This window comes from Mercenaria mercenaria, chromosome 4 (assembly GCF_021730395.1).
Source record: "Mercenaria mercenaria strain notata chromosome 4, MADL_Memer_1, whole genome shotgun sequence".
Taxonomy (NCBI): Eukaryota; Metazoa; Mollusca; class Bivalvia; order Venerida; family Veneridae; genus Mercenaria; species Mercenaria mercenaria.
The window spans coordinates 91,358,682-91,378,604 of NC_069364.1; the positions used below are offsets into that span (position 1 = coordinate 91,358,682).

Sequence of the window (19,923 nt, forward strand, 5' to 3'; positions counted from 1 at the left end):
CTTAAACAAATAATACTTTTGGAATAAATTTTCAATGGTAAGAGCTAGGTCTTTGATTGAATGTAGTGCAGGAGTACTATTTTCTGGATTTTATTGCGTTTTACTTGTGAAATTATACATATAAATACCTTAGGGTCACGGTTTCTATGGACTCGATGGTACAATCGTTTTCTTTACTTGATAATTTAATTAATGTTGATTTACATAGTGCGATAAATGTTTATTCATAATAAAATTTACGTGGTTTTATAATAGCCCATCATGATAAGAAACCGTGTCGACATTACTCGTGTTAAATATAAAGGACGACTTTTATCGTTGCCTCAGTGCGTAACTGTTGGAACATTTTTGCATTCATATGAAGTTGCAATAGTTTCGCGCTAGGCGAAAGATGTAGTCTTCGCTGTTATGATTCTTAATCCAAATTGAACCGATAGGAATATTAATTATTTTTTGTTAAAAGTAGTTTAAAAATAAAATCCATATAATGTCACATTTCATTACCGTATGACAACATCCGAGAGCAAAGACATGGTGCATTTGTATTTGTAATTTTATAAAAAATAGATTCCTTCCAAACCTTATCTAAAAACATATAATGATAATTTGGAAGCATGCAGATAAACAAGTTACCCATACCCAGAAATACTCTAGGCATATTACTTTCATGTACAATTGAAAAGAGTCACTATTGCAACATGATTCAGCTGCATACACAGTTTCACTCAGTCTGACTTACTTAACGAATTTTTCTCCTTCTTATCTATTTGTTTCTTTTCGAACGACATTGAAAGATGCGGAAAGACTCTCTGCATTCTTGCCTTTGAATATAAACAGTTTTGTCTGATTTCTTCTTGGCTTAAGTCTGGTTTATATCTGTCTGGGAGTTGTTCATCTGATAATCTACCAAGCACCTTCCAAAGTGTAGTTGACATTCCAGAGTGTTTGTGCAAATTTTCCAGATTTTTCAGGTGGGTGTTTGGATCTCCTAGTTCAGCAACAAGCGGTAGAAGAGAATCAAGGCTCATGCCTAGTTGGTCTAAACGCTGCATGAGCTCCTGGTTTTGTTTATGTAGGTGAGCAATAACTCTTTGATGCTCTTGCAGCATTTCAATAGGAACCATCTTACCTATCAAATAAAAACTTGAGAAAAATCCGCTCTCTTTTACAGTACATGTATGTATGTGTTGGGGTTTAACGTCTTTTTCAGCAATTTTTCAGTCATATAAACGACGGTTTCACAGTATAGATATGTAAGAACAGATAAGGTAAAAGGTCAATAAAACATATAACAATTTTCTGAAACAGATATCTCTCAAATGGAGTGTCATTCTCCTCTTAACTTGTTTTCAGTGCGATTTTAAAAGAAACTTTACGAAGCTAACGACAAGAAATAATCTAAAGTACATATTTATTGTAATCTAAATATTTATATAATTTGATATGTGACAAAATGATGCGACAATCACCTGTTTATATTCGGTAAAATACTTGTTAAACCACAAGATTATGCACGGACGTTTGACTTTCTTGAACATTTAGCAAACACCGTTGCCTAGTGATTCATATCAGGCAATATGTAATAAACATACAAATTTTGAAGTGTGAACTTCTTTAAATACATGTATCACTCACTATCGTTATGTTTAGAAACATGTTTATAATAAAACACATTATTAAAATTTATTAAGTAAATACAACGCTATAATAAATTGCAGTCAATTTTGACATGGTCCAATTTATCAAATATACATTCTTTGTTTAACATTACTATAAAATAAATTTAACGAATGCATTAAACTGACAATATTATACCTTTTATTTTGTACGTTGTGTTACAGATGAAAACATCCGTCACCCCACAATAGTTCAGTCCACTGTTACCATCATCGTATACAAGATAGTGTTGCAAAATATCTGCATAAGTTTTATCAATCCCCAGAACACATATAAATCCTCCTGTAGATAGTTGTTCAATCCGATTCACTTTAATGTGATTAGCTGGAGCAAACACTACATCAGACAGTTTCCGCAACAACTCCTGCACATGGTCAACTGTGCACGACGAAAACTTAATCCGGACTGTTATTGACACACGTTCTCTGTCTAAAAGTAGAAAATTTGAAATTCTCAATAGTTTTGTTTGGTTCTACACTATACTTTTAGTTAGGTACGATGTCAACCAGTATTCCTTAGCTTTTAACCAGTAAGCAAAAACAACTAACTACAATATATTACCGGATTGTTTATACCAGTTACAAAAAGAAAACAATATCTAACTGATTTGGAGTTCAAGTTCATAGTATTTAAGAAACACTGCGCATATGTACATAATATCATATTAGTGCATTCCCTATTCGAGTAATATGTGGAAGCGAACGAGGCCTACGACATATATGTATTGAAATTATGACTAGAATCATTTACAAATTGTACCTGTGTCCACGTATTTTGTTTTTCTGTTGTTTGTTTTTATATCTTTGTCTTCTATTGCCAATTCAATAAGGTCTTTTCTTCCGACACTGTACAACATTTCTTTAAGTAATGCCAAATGTGAACTAGAAATATGCCTTTTCCCGATTAACTCTTGTATAAGCAACGGAAACGTCTGAATATCCATCAACTCTTCGCCAAAGTAATCTAAAACAATAAAAATCGATTCATTCATGATTACATATCTACGTGTACTACTAGTATGTCATATCCGGAAAATATTGTAGTAATGACATTTTTAAATACTAACACTTAGCAGAATATCTTTAATTGATTGAATCTGTCTCTGCAATTGAACACATAATAACAATTTATTTGGACAAATTAGAATATCTTTTATCACTATTGATTATTAATAAAAAAATTGTCGCTCACTTACTAAGTACAAATTAATCAGCACAGTGATAAAATGTTGCAATATTGTGTAGTTTAAAAGATCTTAGTTTCATATAAAACACTGTATCAAAATGACATTAGACCCATATCAAACAAACAAAAAATAAACAATAGTTAGTTTTAAAACAGAAAAGTTCAATTATTGAACCGAAACAATACGGTATACCGTAATAAACATAAACACCTGTATAGAGATAGATATAATCTGTATTAATCACGATATAATCATTATTTAGAATGACTAAAATGTATGATACCTTTAACACACTGCTTCATAACATCCAGTTCTTCTTCAGATATCATTTCGTTAACTCTTGTACAAAAGTTTTCAAAAGTTTGCTCTTCTGCAGAGGTTCCCTTGTAAATCACAGACATAATTACAGAGTACAGCTGACTATGACACAGAACAATCATTCACATCTTTATCATCACCCTAACTTTAAAATATTGAACACTCTCTTAAATGTACTTGTTTATTTATAGATTTTTAAATATAGTAAATAAATGATATAAATAGATATTAATCGATAACACGTGCAACTGTAACATTTTTGATGAAGTGATAAGCAGTTAATTAATGGTAGGTCATAAAACATGATTTTGCGCAGTTTACTTTGCAATAATTTTCGTGTAACAATAATGAAAATGTAATAGAAACATCAGAAATTATTAATCGAATATCTTATCAATTTGAATACACTTGAATATTTGCTGTCAAAATGTGCATTTCGAATATTTGAATAACGATACCACCACTAACGTAACGGAAACCGGGCTCTAATGAGTTACTGTAAAACAAACACTTACCAACAACCAGTGATAGACACTTAAGCACTTGTTGACTATAGTAGCATATGAAATTACGCATTTATTCATACAACTACACGTGAGTCATCTTACACCCCGGCGTCTAGGACGAGTTTTCCCAGCACTGGCAAAAACACGGGAAAATCCACTCAGGTGAAATGAAACTAAGAATATATAAACAAGATAGTTATCATGTGCGACTTTGCTGGAACGTGCTCCATTTTGTTACCAGTGTTGAAATAGACCAAGGAAGTTTTCTAAAAGCAGTTCTTGAATTTAAAACCGATGTTTGTAGAAGAGATTACAAAGCCAGAGAATTCTAGACACGCGCCTGATATATTATCAGCTATTCAAAGCCTTAAGCTCATCTTTTGGAAATATGCCGAAAGTGGCTTTACCGCGAACGTAAATTGAATATCAATCACTCTGTCTCATGTAGAAAAATCGATTCTCGTCGAACAATTATTCCACTTCCTACTGAAAGAAAATTGGGTTCAAATTATCCGTTATACAAATATTCTGCAACTGATCCACACATGGAACGTGCGTGCGAATATGCGTGTATGTGTGCGTGTGTGCGTGTCGGGACTGGGGTGTGGAGGTGGAGGAAGCTTTTTGTTACAGGATATTGAAGGCTTTCTATTATACACTCTCATAAATTAATAAATTCGTAATGTGTGCTTATAATTGTGCTAGGGGACGGGAGTTGTAATAAAGTTTTCATTTCGTCTCATTAGCAGCCTCAATCAAACCGAGTCCACTATTATTTTGTCTGGTGACTTTCTATGCTTCCAAATTATCTTCTTATAGACGAACTCACGTTATAACAGTTACAAGCTAAATACGTAACAATAGAAACGTCAAATGAAATTGCGCAGAAATGAAAAGAAATCTTGCAAAATATATTTTCTTCTTAAATTTAGACTATGTTCTGTTTTATTCAGCTTCATCATTTGATTTGGATTTGTTTTCCTAGTTCAAACTGATTAAAAGCGAGATTTGAATAAAATTTTGTTATCGTTTAACTTGTATAAGCCATGTTAGGAAAACAGAATAAGTTAAATATTACCGCCACTTTTATTTAAAACTTAGGGAAAATTAGGTGTTGCTTTTCAATGTACTTTTATTTGAGATGGTACCTACCCAAGAAAATCTAAGGGGAACAACTCTGAATTGACCAATAAACTGAAGCCAACATAAAACCTTGGTCAAAAGTGAAAGAAAAATCAAATAGGTCCTTTTCCCAACAACTGATCAGGCAGACAAAATATGACCTACATTTGTTTAGATCTATTTGTATTCAATATACAACATGCACACTTTTCTCATGGCTTACACTGACAGTTATTTTATAAGTTGTAGTGAGGCCCTGATAGAAAGTTTAGTAGTTCATGAAAATAAAGAAAAATAATGCATAAATTCCTTTAAAGAAATTTTACGACATTAAGAAACTTTATTAAGTTTTGATCTTTTAGCCAACGTTATTTATTGTTCTCATTGATGATAACTTGGTTTACACAAAATTTATATATTAAGATGTTTAATTTATATATCCAACAATGAGAAATTACAAAAAAAAAAAAACGTTAAATTGGTATCACGATTGTGTAACAACGTAGATAGACTGGTTATATTCATAATTTCAGTGAATCATTTTGGAAGTGTTTCTTATGCTTTAGTCATTTTGCAATAATTTTCGTGTAACAATAATGAAAATGTAATAGAAACATCAGAAATTATGAATAATCGAATATCTTATCAATTTGAATACACTTGAATATTTGCTGTCAAAATGTGCATTTCGAATATATGAATAACGATACCACCACTAACGTAACGGAAACCGGGCTCTAATGAGTTACTGTAAAACACTTACCAACAACCAGTGATAGACACTTAAGCACTTGTTGACTATAGTAGCATATGTAATTACGCATTTATTCATACAACTACACGTGAGTCATCTTACACCCCGGCGTCTAGGACGAGTTTTCCCAGCACTGGCAAAAATACGGGAAAATCCACTCGGGTGAAATGAAACTAAGAATATATAAACAAGATAGTTATCATGTGCGACTTTGCTGGAACGTGCTCCATTTTGTTACCAGTGTTGAAATAGACCAAGGAAGTTTTCTAAAAGCAGTTCTTGAATTTAAAACCGATGTTTGTAGAAGAGATTACAAAGCCAGAGAATTCTAGACACGCGCCTGATATATTATCAGCTATTCAAAGCCTTAAACTCATCTTTTGGAAATATGCCGAAAGCGGCTTTACCGCGAACGTAAATTGAATATCAATCACTCTGTCTCATGTAGAAAAATCGATTCACGTCGAAAAATTATTCCACTTCCTACTGAAGGATAATTGGGTTCAAGTTATCCGTTATACAAATATTCTGCAACTGATCCACACATGGTGCGTGCGTGCGAATATGCGTGTATGTGTGCGTGTGTGCGTGTCGGGACTGGGGTGTGGAGGTGAAGGAAGCTTTTTGTTACAGGATATTGAAGGCTTTCTATTATACACTCTCATAAATTAATAAATTCGTAATGTGTGCTTATAATTGTGCTAGGGGACGGGAGTTGTAATAAAGTTTTCATTTCGTCTCATTAGCAGCCTCAATCAAACCGAGTCCACTATTATTTTGTCTGGTGACTTTCTATGCTTCCAAATTATCTTCTTATAGACGAACTCACGTTATAACAGTTACAAGCTAAATACGTAACAATATAAACGTCAAATGAAATTGCTCAGAAATGAAAAGAAATCTTGCAAAAAATATTTTCTTCTTAAATTTAGACTATGTTCTGTTTTATTCAGCTTCATCTCTTGATTTGGATTTGTTTTCCTAGTTCAAACTGATTAAAAGCGAGATTTGAATAAAATTTTGTTATCGTTTAACTTGTATAAGCCATGTTAGGAAAACAGAATAAGTTAAATATTACCGCCACTTTTATTTAAAACTTAGGGAAAATTAGGTGTTGCTTTTCAATGTACTTTTATTTGAGATGGTACCTACCCAAGAAAATCTAAGGGGAACAACTCTGAATTGACCAATAAACTGAAGCCAACATAAAACCTTGGTCAAAAGTGAAAGAAAAATCAAATAGGTCCTTTTCCCAACAACTGATCAGGCAGACAAAATATGACCTACATTTGTTTAGATCTATTTGTATTCAATATACAACATGCACACTTTTCTCATGGCTTACACTGACAGTTATTTTATAAGTTGTAGTGAGGCCCTGATAGAAAGTTTAGTAGTTCATGAAAATAAAGAAAAATAATGCATAAATTCCTTTAAAGAAATTTTACGACATTAAGAAACTTTATTAAGTTTTGATCTTTTAGCCAACGTTTTTTATTGTTCTCATTGATGATACCTTGGTTTACACAAAATTTATATATTAAGATGTTAAATTTATATATCCAACAATGAGAAATTACAAAAAAAAACCCGTTAAATTGGTATCACGATTGTGTAACAACGTAGGTAGACTGGTTATATTCATAATTTCAGTGAATCATTTTGAAAGTGTTTCTTATGCTTTAGTCATTTTGAAGCATTTCTCTTACTGTTCAGAAGTACTTTGCTGCAAAAAAGTAACACAAAAAGTCATTGTCATCAAATGAAATTACAACATTTTAAGGTAGTGGTTGAAATTACAACATTTTAAGGTAGCTGATAGGTAATGACTCTCTGCAATGTATTTTAAGCAATTCAACATTCTCTGGATGGAACTATCACGATCATTGCTTTTTATGAAAAACGAATAAATGCTGAAAAAGCATATGGAGATTTTCTTTACAGGTCAACTACTTTAAACAAACTACATGTATAAGGTGTTTTATTTATTGTTGTAAACAAAGTAAGCGGGTAGCTTCAGATATCAACATTAGTTTACAACTTAAACTGTTTACACAACTAAAAAAAAGATTTTTGTTGGGGCCTCTCATTTACAATTATATCAACAATTATCACCTGAATTGAGTGCATTCATGAGTGGGAAATATTGATGGTAAAATGGTGTATGGGTTTGTTTACATTATAAAATCTTTAATAACTTCTTTCAGGTAATTTTTGGTATGGTTTTGGTAAGCTTATAATAAAGAGCATGTCATTCTCTTTCACTCAGATTTTTTTCATGAATTTTAGGCTCTTGACTAGTCTTGGATTTTGACTTTATTGAATTTATTTAGCTGTGGAGACTTTTGATATAGACTATGATTGGTGAAATCCTATAATCATTGAAAAACGGTCAATACAAGAGTTGTCCATTTTGCTTCAGACATTTTGAGAAAGTCATTTTTTAAATATCAAATATTTCTATTTTCACATGGACAGGAAGAAAACCATAAATATATTTAGTAAACTGGTGCACTTAGCTATCATTTCACTCAGATAAAAATATGTAAAGATGAATTTGAATTTTTTAGGTACCATCTCTACTTTTATGCCCATATTAGTCACACAGTGACTTGATTATAAGGCTTCGTTTGGGTCGTATTGTTTATTCCTGTTTGACTTGTGTCTTTACTTTATTTCGATTGGTTACATTTATTTTCTTCTTCCGACAAGTTGTAACAACATATGTTTGTTTAATTTGACATTTTCACTCTCGAATTTTGTTCCCTATAAGGTCGTCTAATTCAAATCTTGCTACGAAGCTGCGTTAACGTATTGCCCCTTTAAATAAATTGCAAACCTCTGCTTTTTTCATGAGAAATAACTTCTGAGTGAAAAACATTAAATTCTAAATATGGTAATTTCAATAAAAACTTGGGACCATACGCCTCTTTTCATGGAATTATCATTGAAGATTCCATGTGCACCGCCGTATGAACGCATCTGTGGATGTCTCTACATTGCTTTTTGTACTTGTAGCATGTGTGAATGTTGAGTTCCGCTCAACCCGGGGCTAGAGGGCGTGAACGGTAGCATCCATTTCCACTACCGTCTATGAACAGGCTTAATCAAACCGAGTCTGCAACATTTTCGTTTTTGTCGTGTTGAGCGACCTGTGGAAATTCCACATTTTCTATTTTACAATACAGAGGTAGTCACATTTATGTAATAATATACTGGATTTTGACGTGCCAAGGAGGTCAGTCAATAACTTTTGGTTTCGATTACCTTAAATATGAATATTAGAATTTCTGCCCGATATCGGCAAACATAATCAAATTAAACAAATGAATAATGCACCAACAGTACAAAATCCATTTTAAGGTGAAAAATTAGTAAGGAAAACGGGTTGCCAAATTATATAGTAAACGAACATAGAATTAAAAATTTCGGTGATAGTTCAATAGCTTAGGTATTAAAGAATACGGAGATATATATCTTGTAATACATTAACTTTACAATACTGTTCGCGTCAAGATAAATGTTCGTTTTGTTTAAGGTCATTTAAAACTAACATTTTTGATTGGCCTCAATGAGATTAGAAATATTTTAACAAATTGATAATAAGTACTTATGCAGAAATAATGATATGATCAGGACATTGGGTGTCATTAAATTGTGCAGTAAACAATTTAACATATACTCACAGTAAAGACTGTAATATTGTTTCTGTTTATGTTTTGTCTGTCGTTGCACAAAATGCACAATGAACTGTATTTTTGGCAAAATAACAAAACACCAAAGCTCATTGATACAGGTTATATGCTGTTTTAATGACTCTAGAAACCAATGTTTATACTTTTACCTGCAGTCATCTGTTTTCACGATGTCAGTGTTGCCTTGAATGTAGGCTATTTTGTTTGTTATTCCTGGAGTTAATCCTTTTTCATGTATTGATTCTACATCACACTGCTGAGAAATTTAGCATAAATTCTTTGTTTTACAATGTTTCAGTGTTATTTCACATGTGTCGACAGGAAGCTAAGTTGCACTGATGCATTATTGATTTGTTTACTTCCGTTATCAAGACGATCAAAGTATATGATGTATCATCTACAAAAATTTTTTAATTCTGTAAACCGTCCTAATGTTACTGGAATGGAATGAGCTAAAATATTTTTGTTAAGAAAAAAATATTTTCTCAGTTTATTTTTTCTAGTCAAATATCGTATAGCAATTTCTAAGTATTTTTACCGTTTATTGTTGATGGCCATGGTTGGCACCAACCATTTTTGTTTGCAACCACCAATCAAAGTGGTGGATTTGATTGTGTGTTTTTTTAATCTTTTCAACCACTTTTCGGATTGTGATTGAGATTTTATCAGAAAAGGGCTCAAATTTTGAGCATCTGGGTCACTTCAGTTCAAAATCAAAATAGTAAGCAGATACTCCAAGTTTTACTTGTAGCATCTTAAGAAAATTTTCTCAGATTATAGCATTATTAAAATTCAGCAGGAGTAACATTGTTGTTAGACTGGCATCAGTCGTTAGAGTCATTAAATGTAAAGCACCGCCATAAAATTAATCCTCTCTAATAGCACTTTCTGAAAAAATTTACAATATCTCTTGCCTCTGTCTCTGAGCCTAGAGAGACAATGGTTTTCTGAGAAAATGTCAGTGTCGGTATAAAGAAAGAAATTAACATTATTACAGATTATTTGATCTCAACAGACTTTGTAAGTCTACATTGTTGTAAGTAACTTCTGTACTTTTTACATACGCGTACCAGCAACATGTAAGAGAACAATATATATTTATTTTTAGAATAACTTTTGATTAGTTTAGTATTCTCAAATGCCATTTACTAAGTGCACATGCACTTATCTTTGAAGAAGTATGGAAAGCGTGAGCTGCCTTAATTATAGTACATAATTACATCGCTATTTTTCAAGTTCTAACTGTTAAACTACACACTCGTTATGGTCGTTAGGGTCAATTTAGGATTTTCTCTGATGTCATTACAGAGAAATATTACAAAGTATACATGAATAACCTCAATAACCTGTTTATTCAGTGTTGTTAGTTATTCGCCTGATATGTTAGAACTTTAATTTGTCGGCTGGCAAGGCACTTCACAATAAAGAAATCGGACTAATAAAGTAATAGTAATAGTTCCTTTCTTCAATCTTCATGCAGTTATCTCCCTTACCTAAATGCAGAGATTTCTGAAGTTGAAGGGAAGCAAATTCTGCGTGCATTTTGACTTTTCTTAAAAAGACTGCCCCACTCAAAATAAGAAAAGTCATATTTGGAAAGTTATTATTTCGTACTGGTAACAGGGCGAATTTGGTATATTGGGTTAAAAGCTATAATTCCACCAACCCTTTTTACACACACATCTATTTCAGCTGGATTTTTACTTGAAAAATGCGTATAATTCCACTTTAATTATCGTCATTTTGACCAAAACAACTACTTCACGGGGATATAAATTTTGGATTTCAACTTTTTTAGATAAAATGAATAGGAATTGTTTATGTTCGTTGAAGTTTAATTTTATGGACTCGCGCATTTTCGAAATATTAGTCCTGTGCTAATACAGATGATTTCACAGTATTTATGCAATATAGGAGGCTAATATGATGATGTTTGCCATTGATTTATTGGGTTAACAAAATATCATCGGGTTTGTTCGAGTCTATTAATGAAGGTAATGGGGTATGCAACACCCATAACACCATCTCAAGAACAGGCTTAAGCGAAACTTGATTGAGAATTTAACTTGAATGGACTCAATTTTCGAAATAACACTGAGACCAAACACTAGGTTATATCATCGCCGCTACACATTGGATGCTGTTTAGGTAATTTAGGAAATTTGTCGAAAAAATAAAGCTACTTAAATTTTTCTGTATGTCGTTCTTATCATGTAAAAAGCTTAAGCTAGTTAAAATATGGCGATAAAATGTAGAAGTTTTAAACAAAATTCAAAATTTCAATATGAGATAGGTAATAAATTTAAACTTGAAAAATGCATTTATATTTGGAAAAGAATGTATATGAACACGTGATTTTAGCACTATAAAAAGCGTTCCTGTCAAAATAAACTATACTGATTTTCATTGTGATATAAGTAAGAAATCAAATTTTTTAGGCACCATCAAATTATTATTGAGTAATTTATTGAGTTAATTAAACATCATATGCTACTGAGTGAGTCAAAATATTTTGTGTCATTGCGTTAATTAAAATATTTTATATTCTTTTATTTATTTATTATTTCATATTACAGAATTTATAAGAATAATTATCACAATCATATTATTGATAACTTACTATATTACTTTACGGTCGCAAATGCCTCTTGCAATAAAGATCGATTACATAAGTGAATCTTTATATGGACTTTATGTTATCAAAGAACCAGATATAGTAACAACACTGTGTCTATATTCGGAGCTACACGGCATTCAAAGACTCCTACTTTGGTGAGTCAAATCTTTGAAAACATAACAAGAAGCACATCTAAGCGCATAATAGCAGACTTGATTCTGTTCGTGAGATGTACTGAAATGTACAACACCTCTGATGCCCTGACACACAAGCATAAGCGGACCGTCATTTAATGTACTTGGACTTGAAATTATAATACCACTCCAAATACAAGCCGACACGCAAAATGCTAATTCATTTTTGAAATCATAACGCAGGCAAGCAATTATAGATAAATTCATTTTAATTAAATTTGTTAGTGCGAAGAAATCAAAATGTTTAACAACTCTCGGCTCAAGCAAAACTCTTTTATGAAACAACATTAACTTGTCTCTGTGTTCAAAAATGATCCGAGACAAGTGTAATATTGGCGCAAACTCTAGAGCTACCGCAAAGTACTTAAAGGCTGACGCTTTCAACGTTTATCAAATCTACAGGAAGTTTCTTTAAAATATAGCAAAATAGCCGAGTAAATACCAGCACATTCGTTTAAACTTAGTCATTTCATTTGAGGTAATAAAACATGTAACACACCTCACGGTCAATAACACCAACCTAAACGGAATTATACTAAGCATTAACATTGAATGAGTTCCATCATCCCAAAGGACCATAAATAAGAACAACATTTATACAAGCCTATTCAAGAAGTATGTGAAGCGTATTTACTTTTTTTATATAATTATACACATCCAGCTTTAAAGCACTTGCACTAAACTTAAGGAGTCGGAATGAGTACGTTAACAAATATCTTTGTCAACTAGTAGAGTATGCGGCACATAAACAGGATGCCTTGAAACATAACTTAACACGATGACTTTGCATCAATAAACATAAGAGCATTTCTGTTACATCCCAAAAATCTGTTGAAAAACGTCTGGTTTCCAAACGAATACATTTTTTCTGAGTCAGAGCGTCCACTTTTTTCGGTATTAGGCGATATTCAGAACTGATTATTATGTAATTTGAACGGATGCGTCTGTAATTATAGTTACTTAAAATAACATATATGTAAATGAGCGGCCTTGTGATATATGAAAATGGCGTTTTATTTCAAATAATTTGCCTGATGCGCACCATCACAACTACATTTTTGGTAAGTAAACCATAGTCTGCTAGATAATACTTATTTCGTGAGGTCTACAATAAGATTTATTCCGTAAAAGTTGGGTCTCTACTTACTTATTTGGGTCTTTTTCCATTTGATGGTCTTCAAAAAACAAAAGAAAAACCCAATAAAGGCCTAGGTCAAAAGGGAAAAGACCCAATAAATAGGTAGAGATCCAACTTTTACGGAATGAATCTTGCTGTAGACCTAACAAGTTAGTAAAATATAAGTCTAATATATATTCTTACAAGATGGTTAAAAGTAAACATACCATGACACTATCTTTATGATTAAAGATTAAGAGCTTAAAGTGATGATTAAGAGCTTAAAGTGATGTACTTCCTGCTTTATGACAAGAGCTTTGCAAACAGATATGTTTTTTTATATAAAACTGTATTAAATACTTTAACTTGTACTTTTTGAACCTGAGATTTACTGGTATAAATTTATGCTAACATTATCTTTTCCGAGCGAAAATATAAAAAAGGTAAAATACCTTTCTGCATAGTCATAATTATTTGTTATTGCTCTTGTAAATAAATGGCGTAACTAATTGGTATAATTTATAACCTGTTACCTTCCTATTTTCAAGTAGGTATATTCTGTATAAAAATTGTTTATGCATAATCTAGAAACAGCATATTTATAAGTTATATCAATCTTGTATTAGCGATTTGAGTATGGGATGCGGGTTTTAAAGACGGGTATCTTTTAATGAAATTTTGCCTCCTCAAATGAATTTGTGCTTTGTAAAGAGTTATGGGCTTTCAGTGTTGCATGAGTGGCTGTAAAATAGATACTGTAGTGCTGTAAGCGCGCTTTGGATGTTGCTAGTCTTCTTGTATTTTCATCTTTATGTTTAGATTATTTCATTAACAAATTAAGGTTCATTACAGTGCATTTTGTCTGCTTCTGAAACAAACTTAACTACGCAATGATATATAACCATCAGAGAGAACAAAAATATAATTTATTTCAGTACAAAAAATAAATGTTTGCCGTACAAATACATAAAATCAATTTATTAATTATTTTCTCAGCTTAACATTAAAAAGTACATAGCAAAAAGAGAATATCCGTTTGTTTAAATTTAATAGTCTTGGACCTTTCCAAATATGTTCCGATTAATGTACTTTCCAATTATAATAAAAAGACATAAAAGTTTGCAGAATGTATCACGTAAAAATTCATAAATCGTGAAACGCAACCATAAGGCTATATTCATAAATATGATATTCTTTAATATAGGAACTAATTTTCATGGATGTCTTGGTTGTATCAATCAATTATAATAAATCTAAACGTACACAGTACAATCTATCATTTAATTTTGACATCCACGATATTAAGCCCTAATGAAATGGCTGTTTTGACTAAAACCACGAAATCTTATGCCAAAGAAATGAAACGATTTCACATAAAGGAAATAATAGTGAAATAATTATAACCGTTTTCTTTACTTATTCGTGTAAAACCTAGTTGCTTACTCTTCTGTAATGAAAATATAAACTTCGTTTCACATGTTTTTAACCCAGTGAAAACCCCATTGTCATTAGTGTCACGTGACATTACTGTTAGTAGGATTTGAATAAATCATACATTTTTCTGTTTTCCTAAAATAACGCTTTTCCATAATGCAAGTATTAAGCGATAGGACGGATGTACTCAACAGACAATATTATGTAAATTTAAGTGTGTTTCATTAAATTCCTTACGTATTACTCCATAATGTTTAAAAATGAAATCAGCAGTATATCCGTCATCAAACGATAACATGTTGCAGACGCAATAAATTATTGATCTAGAATTCAGTTTACGCCTGTCATCTGTGCATGATATTGCATATAAAATGTTCAATTCCAGGCATTATAGGGTAATGATGAACAACCCATGTTTTCCCCAAGTCAGTTTTTCCCCGAGGAGAAAATCAACCGGTTGATTCCCTTCCCCCATCCCCCCCCCCCACCCCCCGGGAAAAATCAACCAGCTGGTCCTCCTCAGTTGGTTTCCCCCCTTCATTATTGTACAAAAAGGGAAACAATCCAACCTGTTGCAGATACATGCACACTATGGGGGGGGGGGGAAAGAACCAACTAGTCAGTTTCTTCCACCTTCACAGTCTATCATCCAGACATGTAGGTACATATAGATACATGCACACTAGTATGTGTTGGGGGTGGGGGGGACCAACTGGTCGGTTTCTTTCCTCTTTATTTAAATTTTAATTTCTTGGAATCAAATACATGTAGACAATGAGCTTTAAGTCGATACTAGTATGCATAAAGGCCCTGTAAACATTAGAAACCTGAAGTCTGTTAGTGTGTGCGTCCTTGTGCAATACTGTGCTAAGCCATATTTGTCAAACGAAAGAGTCTTAAAACAAAACAAAATTATATACCTGGAAACGGAGGGTGCTAGTAAATACTTGGAAAATTTCTCTCCTTATTTCACATATCATCAACAATTGATGAAACTGTTATACATATATATAACGTATATATGATGTAGATAAGGGAATTTAGTTGGTATGTCGAAATGATAATTAGTTTAGACAAATAATAATTGCAACAACATGTGACGTATGTTTCATTTCTTGCACTGCATTCACTTAAACATTATTTGCCACTTTTACAAGGTACGTTTTCTTAATTGAGGTGAATATTCTTTTAAAATATAAAAGTGACATATTATGTCGGTTATCGCCTGAAAAACAATGCGTAACAGAGATATGTGATAAAATTTGTATTTTGAATCGAGCAAAAAGACAAATGCTTTTGCGCGTAAGATTTAAGGGGCAAAACCATGAACAAAACAACATCTATTCGGTGATAGGGAAGACGAAAAGTGGTGACGAGAATATCATTGACGACTCGCATTTCAGAAGTAATATAACTATATCTTTCAGTCATATTTTAAAAATTAAAGATCCATTGATACAGATCGGTGTGTCGAAGTTCAGAGTCCAATTTCATTAATTCCACAGGTCTAATAATTTGTTTGTAGGAAGGTGTAGAAAATGCGTTTAATTCCAAGAAACTTTGAATCGTTAGTACTCAGGAGTTTTACTGACTAATTCTGCTAGATAGGACCGTGTCATAATGACGTTGGGCTACTTAGGTTGTAGCGACGTAGCCTAAGAAACGTTGAATAAGTAATACTCATGTTCTCAAAACTATGGCTTATGATTTCACATTAATATGTCCTTATCTATCGTATTCTTCTTAGATTTCACCAAAATAGCATCAAAAATAGAAAATTATTCCGGGTATTTTTGAACAATTACACCCTCATGGATCTGACGGGTTTTGTTTAAGACTTAGTGACTGTTCATCATATGCTAATGACATGAAACTGTGAAATATTGTAAAGATAACGTGTTTAATGCGACAAAAAAATTCTGACAAATGTTCACAAGTACAGAGTAGCAGTCACGTGCTAGCAAACATAATGATACAGTTTTTCTCAGCGTCATCATTCTCTTAATATTTTAAACAGGTTTAAAGGAACACAGCAATACAAACAAAGTCTGAGTCGCGAAAACTAACTACGACGTGAAACGCGTCGCATTTGTTCACTAATACATGCTGTTTAACATGTTTTACAATTGTTTTGAAGTTTAACATAGGACTAAAGCCGTTTAAGCAACATTTGTATGTCAGTAACATTTGTTTATTTAATTCTGACTCACAAAAACACAGTGGGGAATCACATGGTCAAAATAATCTATAAACCAAAGTTATATTTTGAAGAACATGAATAAATTTCCTGTCATGATAAGATATGAACTTTAAACATAGCCTATCATATGACTAATGAAAATTGTTAAATTATCATGTAGTTTACAATAATGATAGATATCCTGTAATTACAAACACTAAGGAAAATAATAAATATCAGTTTCTTGAAGTGTTCCAGATAATCAAAAGATTATTGTGATTGAAATCTATGTAGTTTTAGGATACATGTATGTTAGCATATGATAGGCTATATTTTAAATTTACAGCAAAAGATTCTTCAATATTATCCCATATTATTCATATTTTTATTTCGGTTTAGAGATTATTTTGATCATGTGATTCCCCGCAGTGAAAAATGCATTCTCGTTCTTCGTTTTTCAGGGGAAGACAACTTAATCCCTTTTGTTGGATGTGAAATATTTTGTTTGACTTTATTCAAAAGTTGATTTAAATTTATAATAGTAATAAAAAGGTCGCCATTTATATGGAAGCCATCTTGGATTTTTCAAACATATTGGATTTTCAATTTTTTGAGTGTGTTTCATGTCCATCTTTTACGTTTTGCACTAAAGTAGTTATATACTAAATTGTTTGTAGTTTTTTTTTTTTTTCATTTTTGAAATATATTTCTTTCAAGATTTCACTGGACATGATACTTTCCTCTGATATTCTTTGCATAACGTGATTGGTGTAAAGCTTATCCTGTATATCATTAAGCGTTTCTATTAAAACGCCCCAGATCATACCATAGCATAAGCACACATAGAAATATATAAGCATGTACCAAATTTCATAAATCATTTCTATTTCAGTCTATAAGTATACCTAAATGCTAGGTTCTTACTGTATTTTACTGCCTTGTTAACGCTGAATATTTAACTACTCTATATATAATACTTGTCGCTTTCTTTTTATTCAAAAATGTATTTTCTGAAAATTAACCTCGCAACAAACAACAACAGCTTGGAGTCATGCCCCTTGTTTATAATCGATACCATATATTGTTACAAACAAAATCAGCATTTTGTTAAACTTCAGTATGACAGAATTCATAAATGTTTATCATTTAGCACGACAGAAGCATGGCTGAATTCATACCTAGTGATGACAGTCATGACATGACGGAAACAAACGATGGCAACGGTCAAGCCAGCAGTCAATTCATGGAGCCACCAAGTGATTGGGCTTTCAACAATCTCATTGCACACATACTTCAGAACTTGGATGCAAATGATATTGATAAAATAAAATTGCGTTTTAAAGGTAAACGATTTGGGAAATAAATAGGCTACTTGAACCTGTCGTCAAGGGCCATAATCATGGGCATGTTATAAAGATATTGTAATAATTAATAAATAAATATTTATAAACGTTTAATTTTGTTTTCTCAGTAAGTGATTCTTGCTATTGTGCGTTTGAATCGACCTGGCGGGCGGGGTTTCGCGACGGTCCACTGCATTATTGTGCAGGATATGTAGTATATTCGGCATCATGCTACACTGATTTCTTATTCAGTGGCCATCTACCTTACATTGTAACCAATGTAGCGTTGAAGTTTAGTCGTTGGTTACCGAAATATTACGGAATTAAACAATTGTATTGCTCTACTTATTTTGGTCTTTTTTGAGATTACCATTATTTGCATAAGTCAGAGGTTAGCTCCGCCCCACCAGGTTGAATAAAACGCACAGTAACCCAGCTGAAGAAAATCCATCTGATTTTAATTTGGGAAACAACGGAACTATAAATCATTTCCAAAGCAGTATTAATCTGCGTGTCACATTGTTCAAACAGGAACACATTAAGGCCACATAGAACAATCAATGCACAAACCAAAGAAATCATTCAACACAAAAACTCACGCATACAAGTCATTTCTGTTAATGCACATATTCTTCTAACAATCATTTTATGTTTAAAGACGTGTATGACAGTAATTCACAGAGTAAGGAGTAATATGAACCAACCTTGCTTTGTTTACATCTTTAAAGAGTTACATTGTTATGCATTTTGAATATGTATACTTTAATACTGCGCAATTAAAGTGTGTATATACTAACAGAATCTAATCACTCTTAAATTGAAATGTCTTTTTGTTCATATTTTTAAATTTATATATTCCTACTTCAGGAATCATAGATGAAGCCGTCAGATCATGGGAAGAAGCATTTGATATACTAATGATTAAACGATATATTTCTGCAGACAATTTGGTTTACCTCCAAATCATTTTACGTGTGCTTGACCATCAAGACCTCTTTGCCAAGACTGTCGAGTATGCGGCGAAAAGTAGACACAGGATTTTACATTTCTACAAAACTACAACACTCCGTATGTTTTGCTTTAACCATTGTAATAAGCATTGGCCAATCTGTCCTTGTTGACAACAAAACCTCGGTATAAAAGTCTGCGTTCCCAAAAGGGGATACAGAAAAATAAATATTAGTCATATCTATCTAAGTAATTTTGCAATAAGGTTATATTGAACTCATTGACGTAGTATTTGCATGTTATTATGTAAACTCAAAAGTAGATTTTCATTATTTTAGTGGAAGGCCATGACTACGTTCGCATTCATGTCAAAAGCGGAAGATGTGTGACAGAAGACCACCTGTATTCAATACGCAATACAATTTCAGAGGCACTTTTCATCCCGATGGAAGATATAATGGTGGCAGGCATAGAAGAAGGAAACAGCGTGTATCTAACATTGATGCTTCCAGAATTTTTCATTGAAGTCCTTCGACAAATTCTTGAAAACCCAAGATCAAGAAATATCTTGGGACCATTGGGTCGTTTAGGAATTGACAAAATAATATTGCCGCCTGGCTCTACGTTCAATGTAGAAACTGACGGTATATAAAACAAACATATTTTTGTCTTACTGAATCTTTATTACCCACATCTTATTATATTCTGTTGAGTGATATGATAGTTATCACTTCGCTGTTTCAATTAAAAGAAAGTACACAAAATACACTTCTCATATAGTGGTCACATTGACATACATGACTGAAATATACATAAATGTTTCAACTAATTAG

General features: G+C 32.3%; 2 protein-coding genes across 3 annotated transcripts in view; one reads left to right on the top strand and one right to left on the bottom strand.

The window, feature by feature from the left end:
• The window catches only part of LOC123552425 (uncharacterized), a 270,191-nt gene that overhangs the window by 247,491 nt on the left and 2,777 nt on the right, over positions 1-19,923 (top strand). For both annotated transcript variants that reach the window (XM_053541939.1, XM_053541938.1), the window contains exons 2-4: positions 17,950-18,142; positions 19,010-19,210; positions 19,429-19,734. In XM_053541939.1, the coding sequence (XP_053397914.1) occupies positions 17,962-18,142; positions 19,010-19,210; positions 19,429-19,734 (688 nt within the window). In that variant the 5' untranslated portion in view covers positions 17,950-17,961. The remainder of the gene's footprint in view (positions 1-17,949; positions 18,143-19,009; positions 19,211-19,428; positions 19,735-19,923) is intronic.
• On the bottom strand, positions 75-3,429 carry LOC123552433 (uncharacterized). Its single transcript, XM_045342096.2, has 4 exons — positions 3,147-3,429; positions 2,437-2,640; positions 1,816-2,106; positions 75-1,129 (listed from the first exon to the last, which is right to left on the bottom strand). Exons 1-4 carry the CDS (start codon positions 3,301-3,303, stop codon positions 726-728), a joined length of 1,056 nt encoding a protein of 351 aa, XP_045198031.2. The 5' UTR covers positions 3,304-3,429; the 3' UTR covers positions 75-725.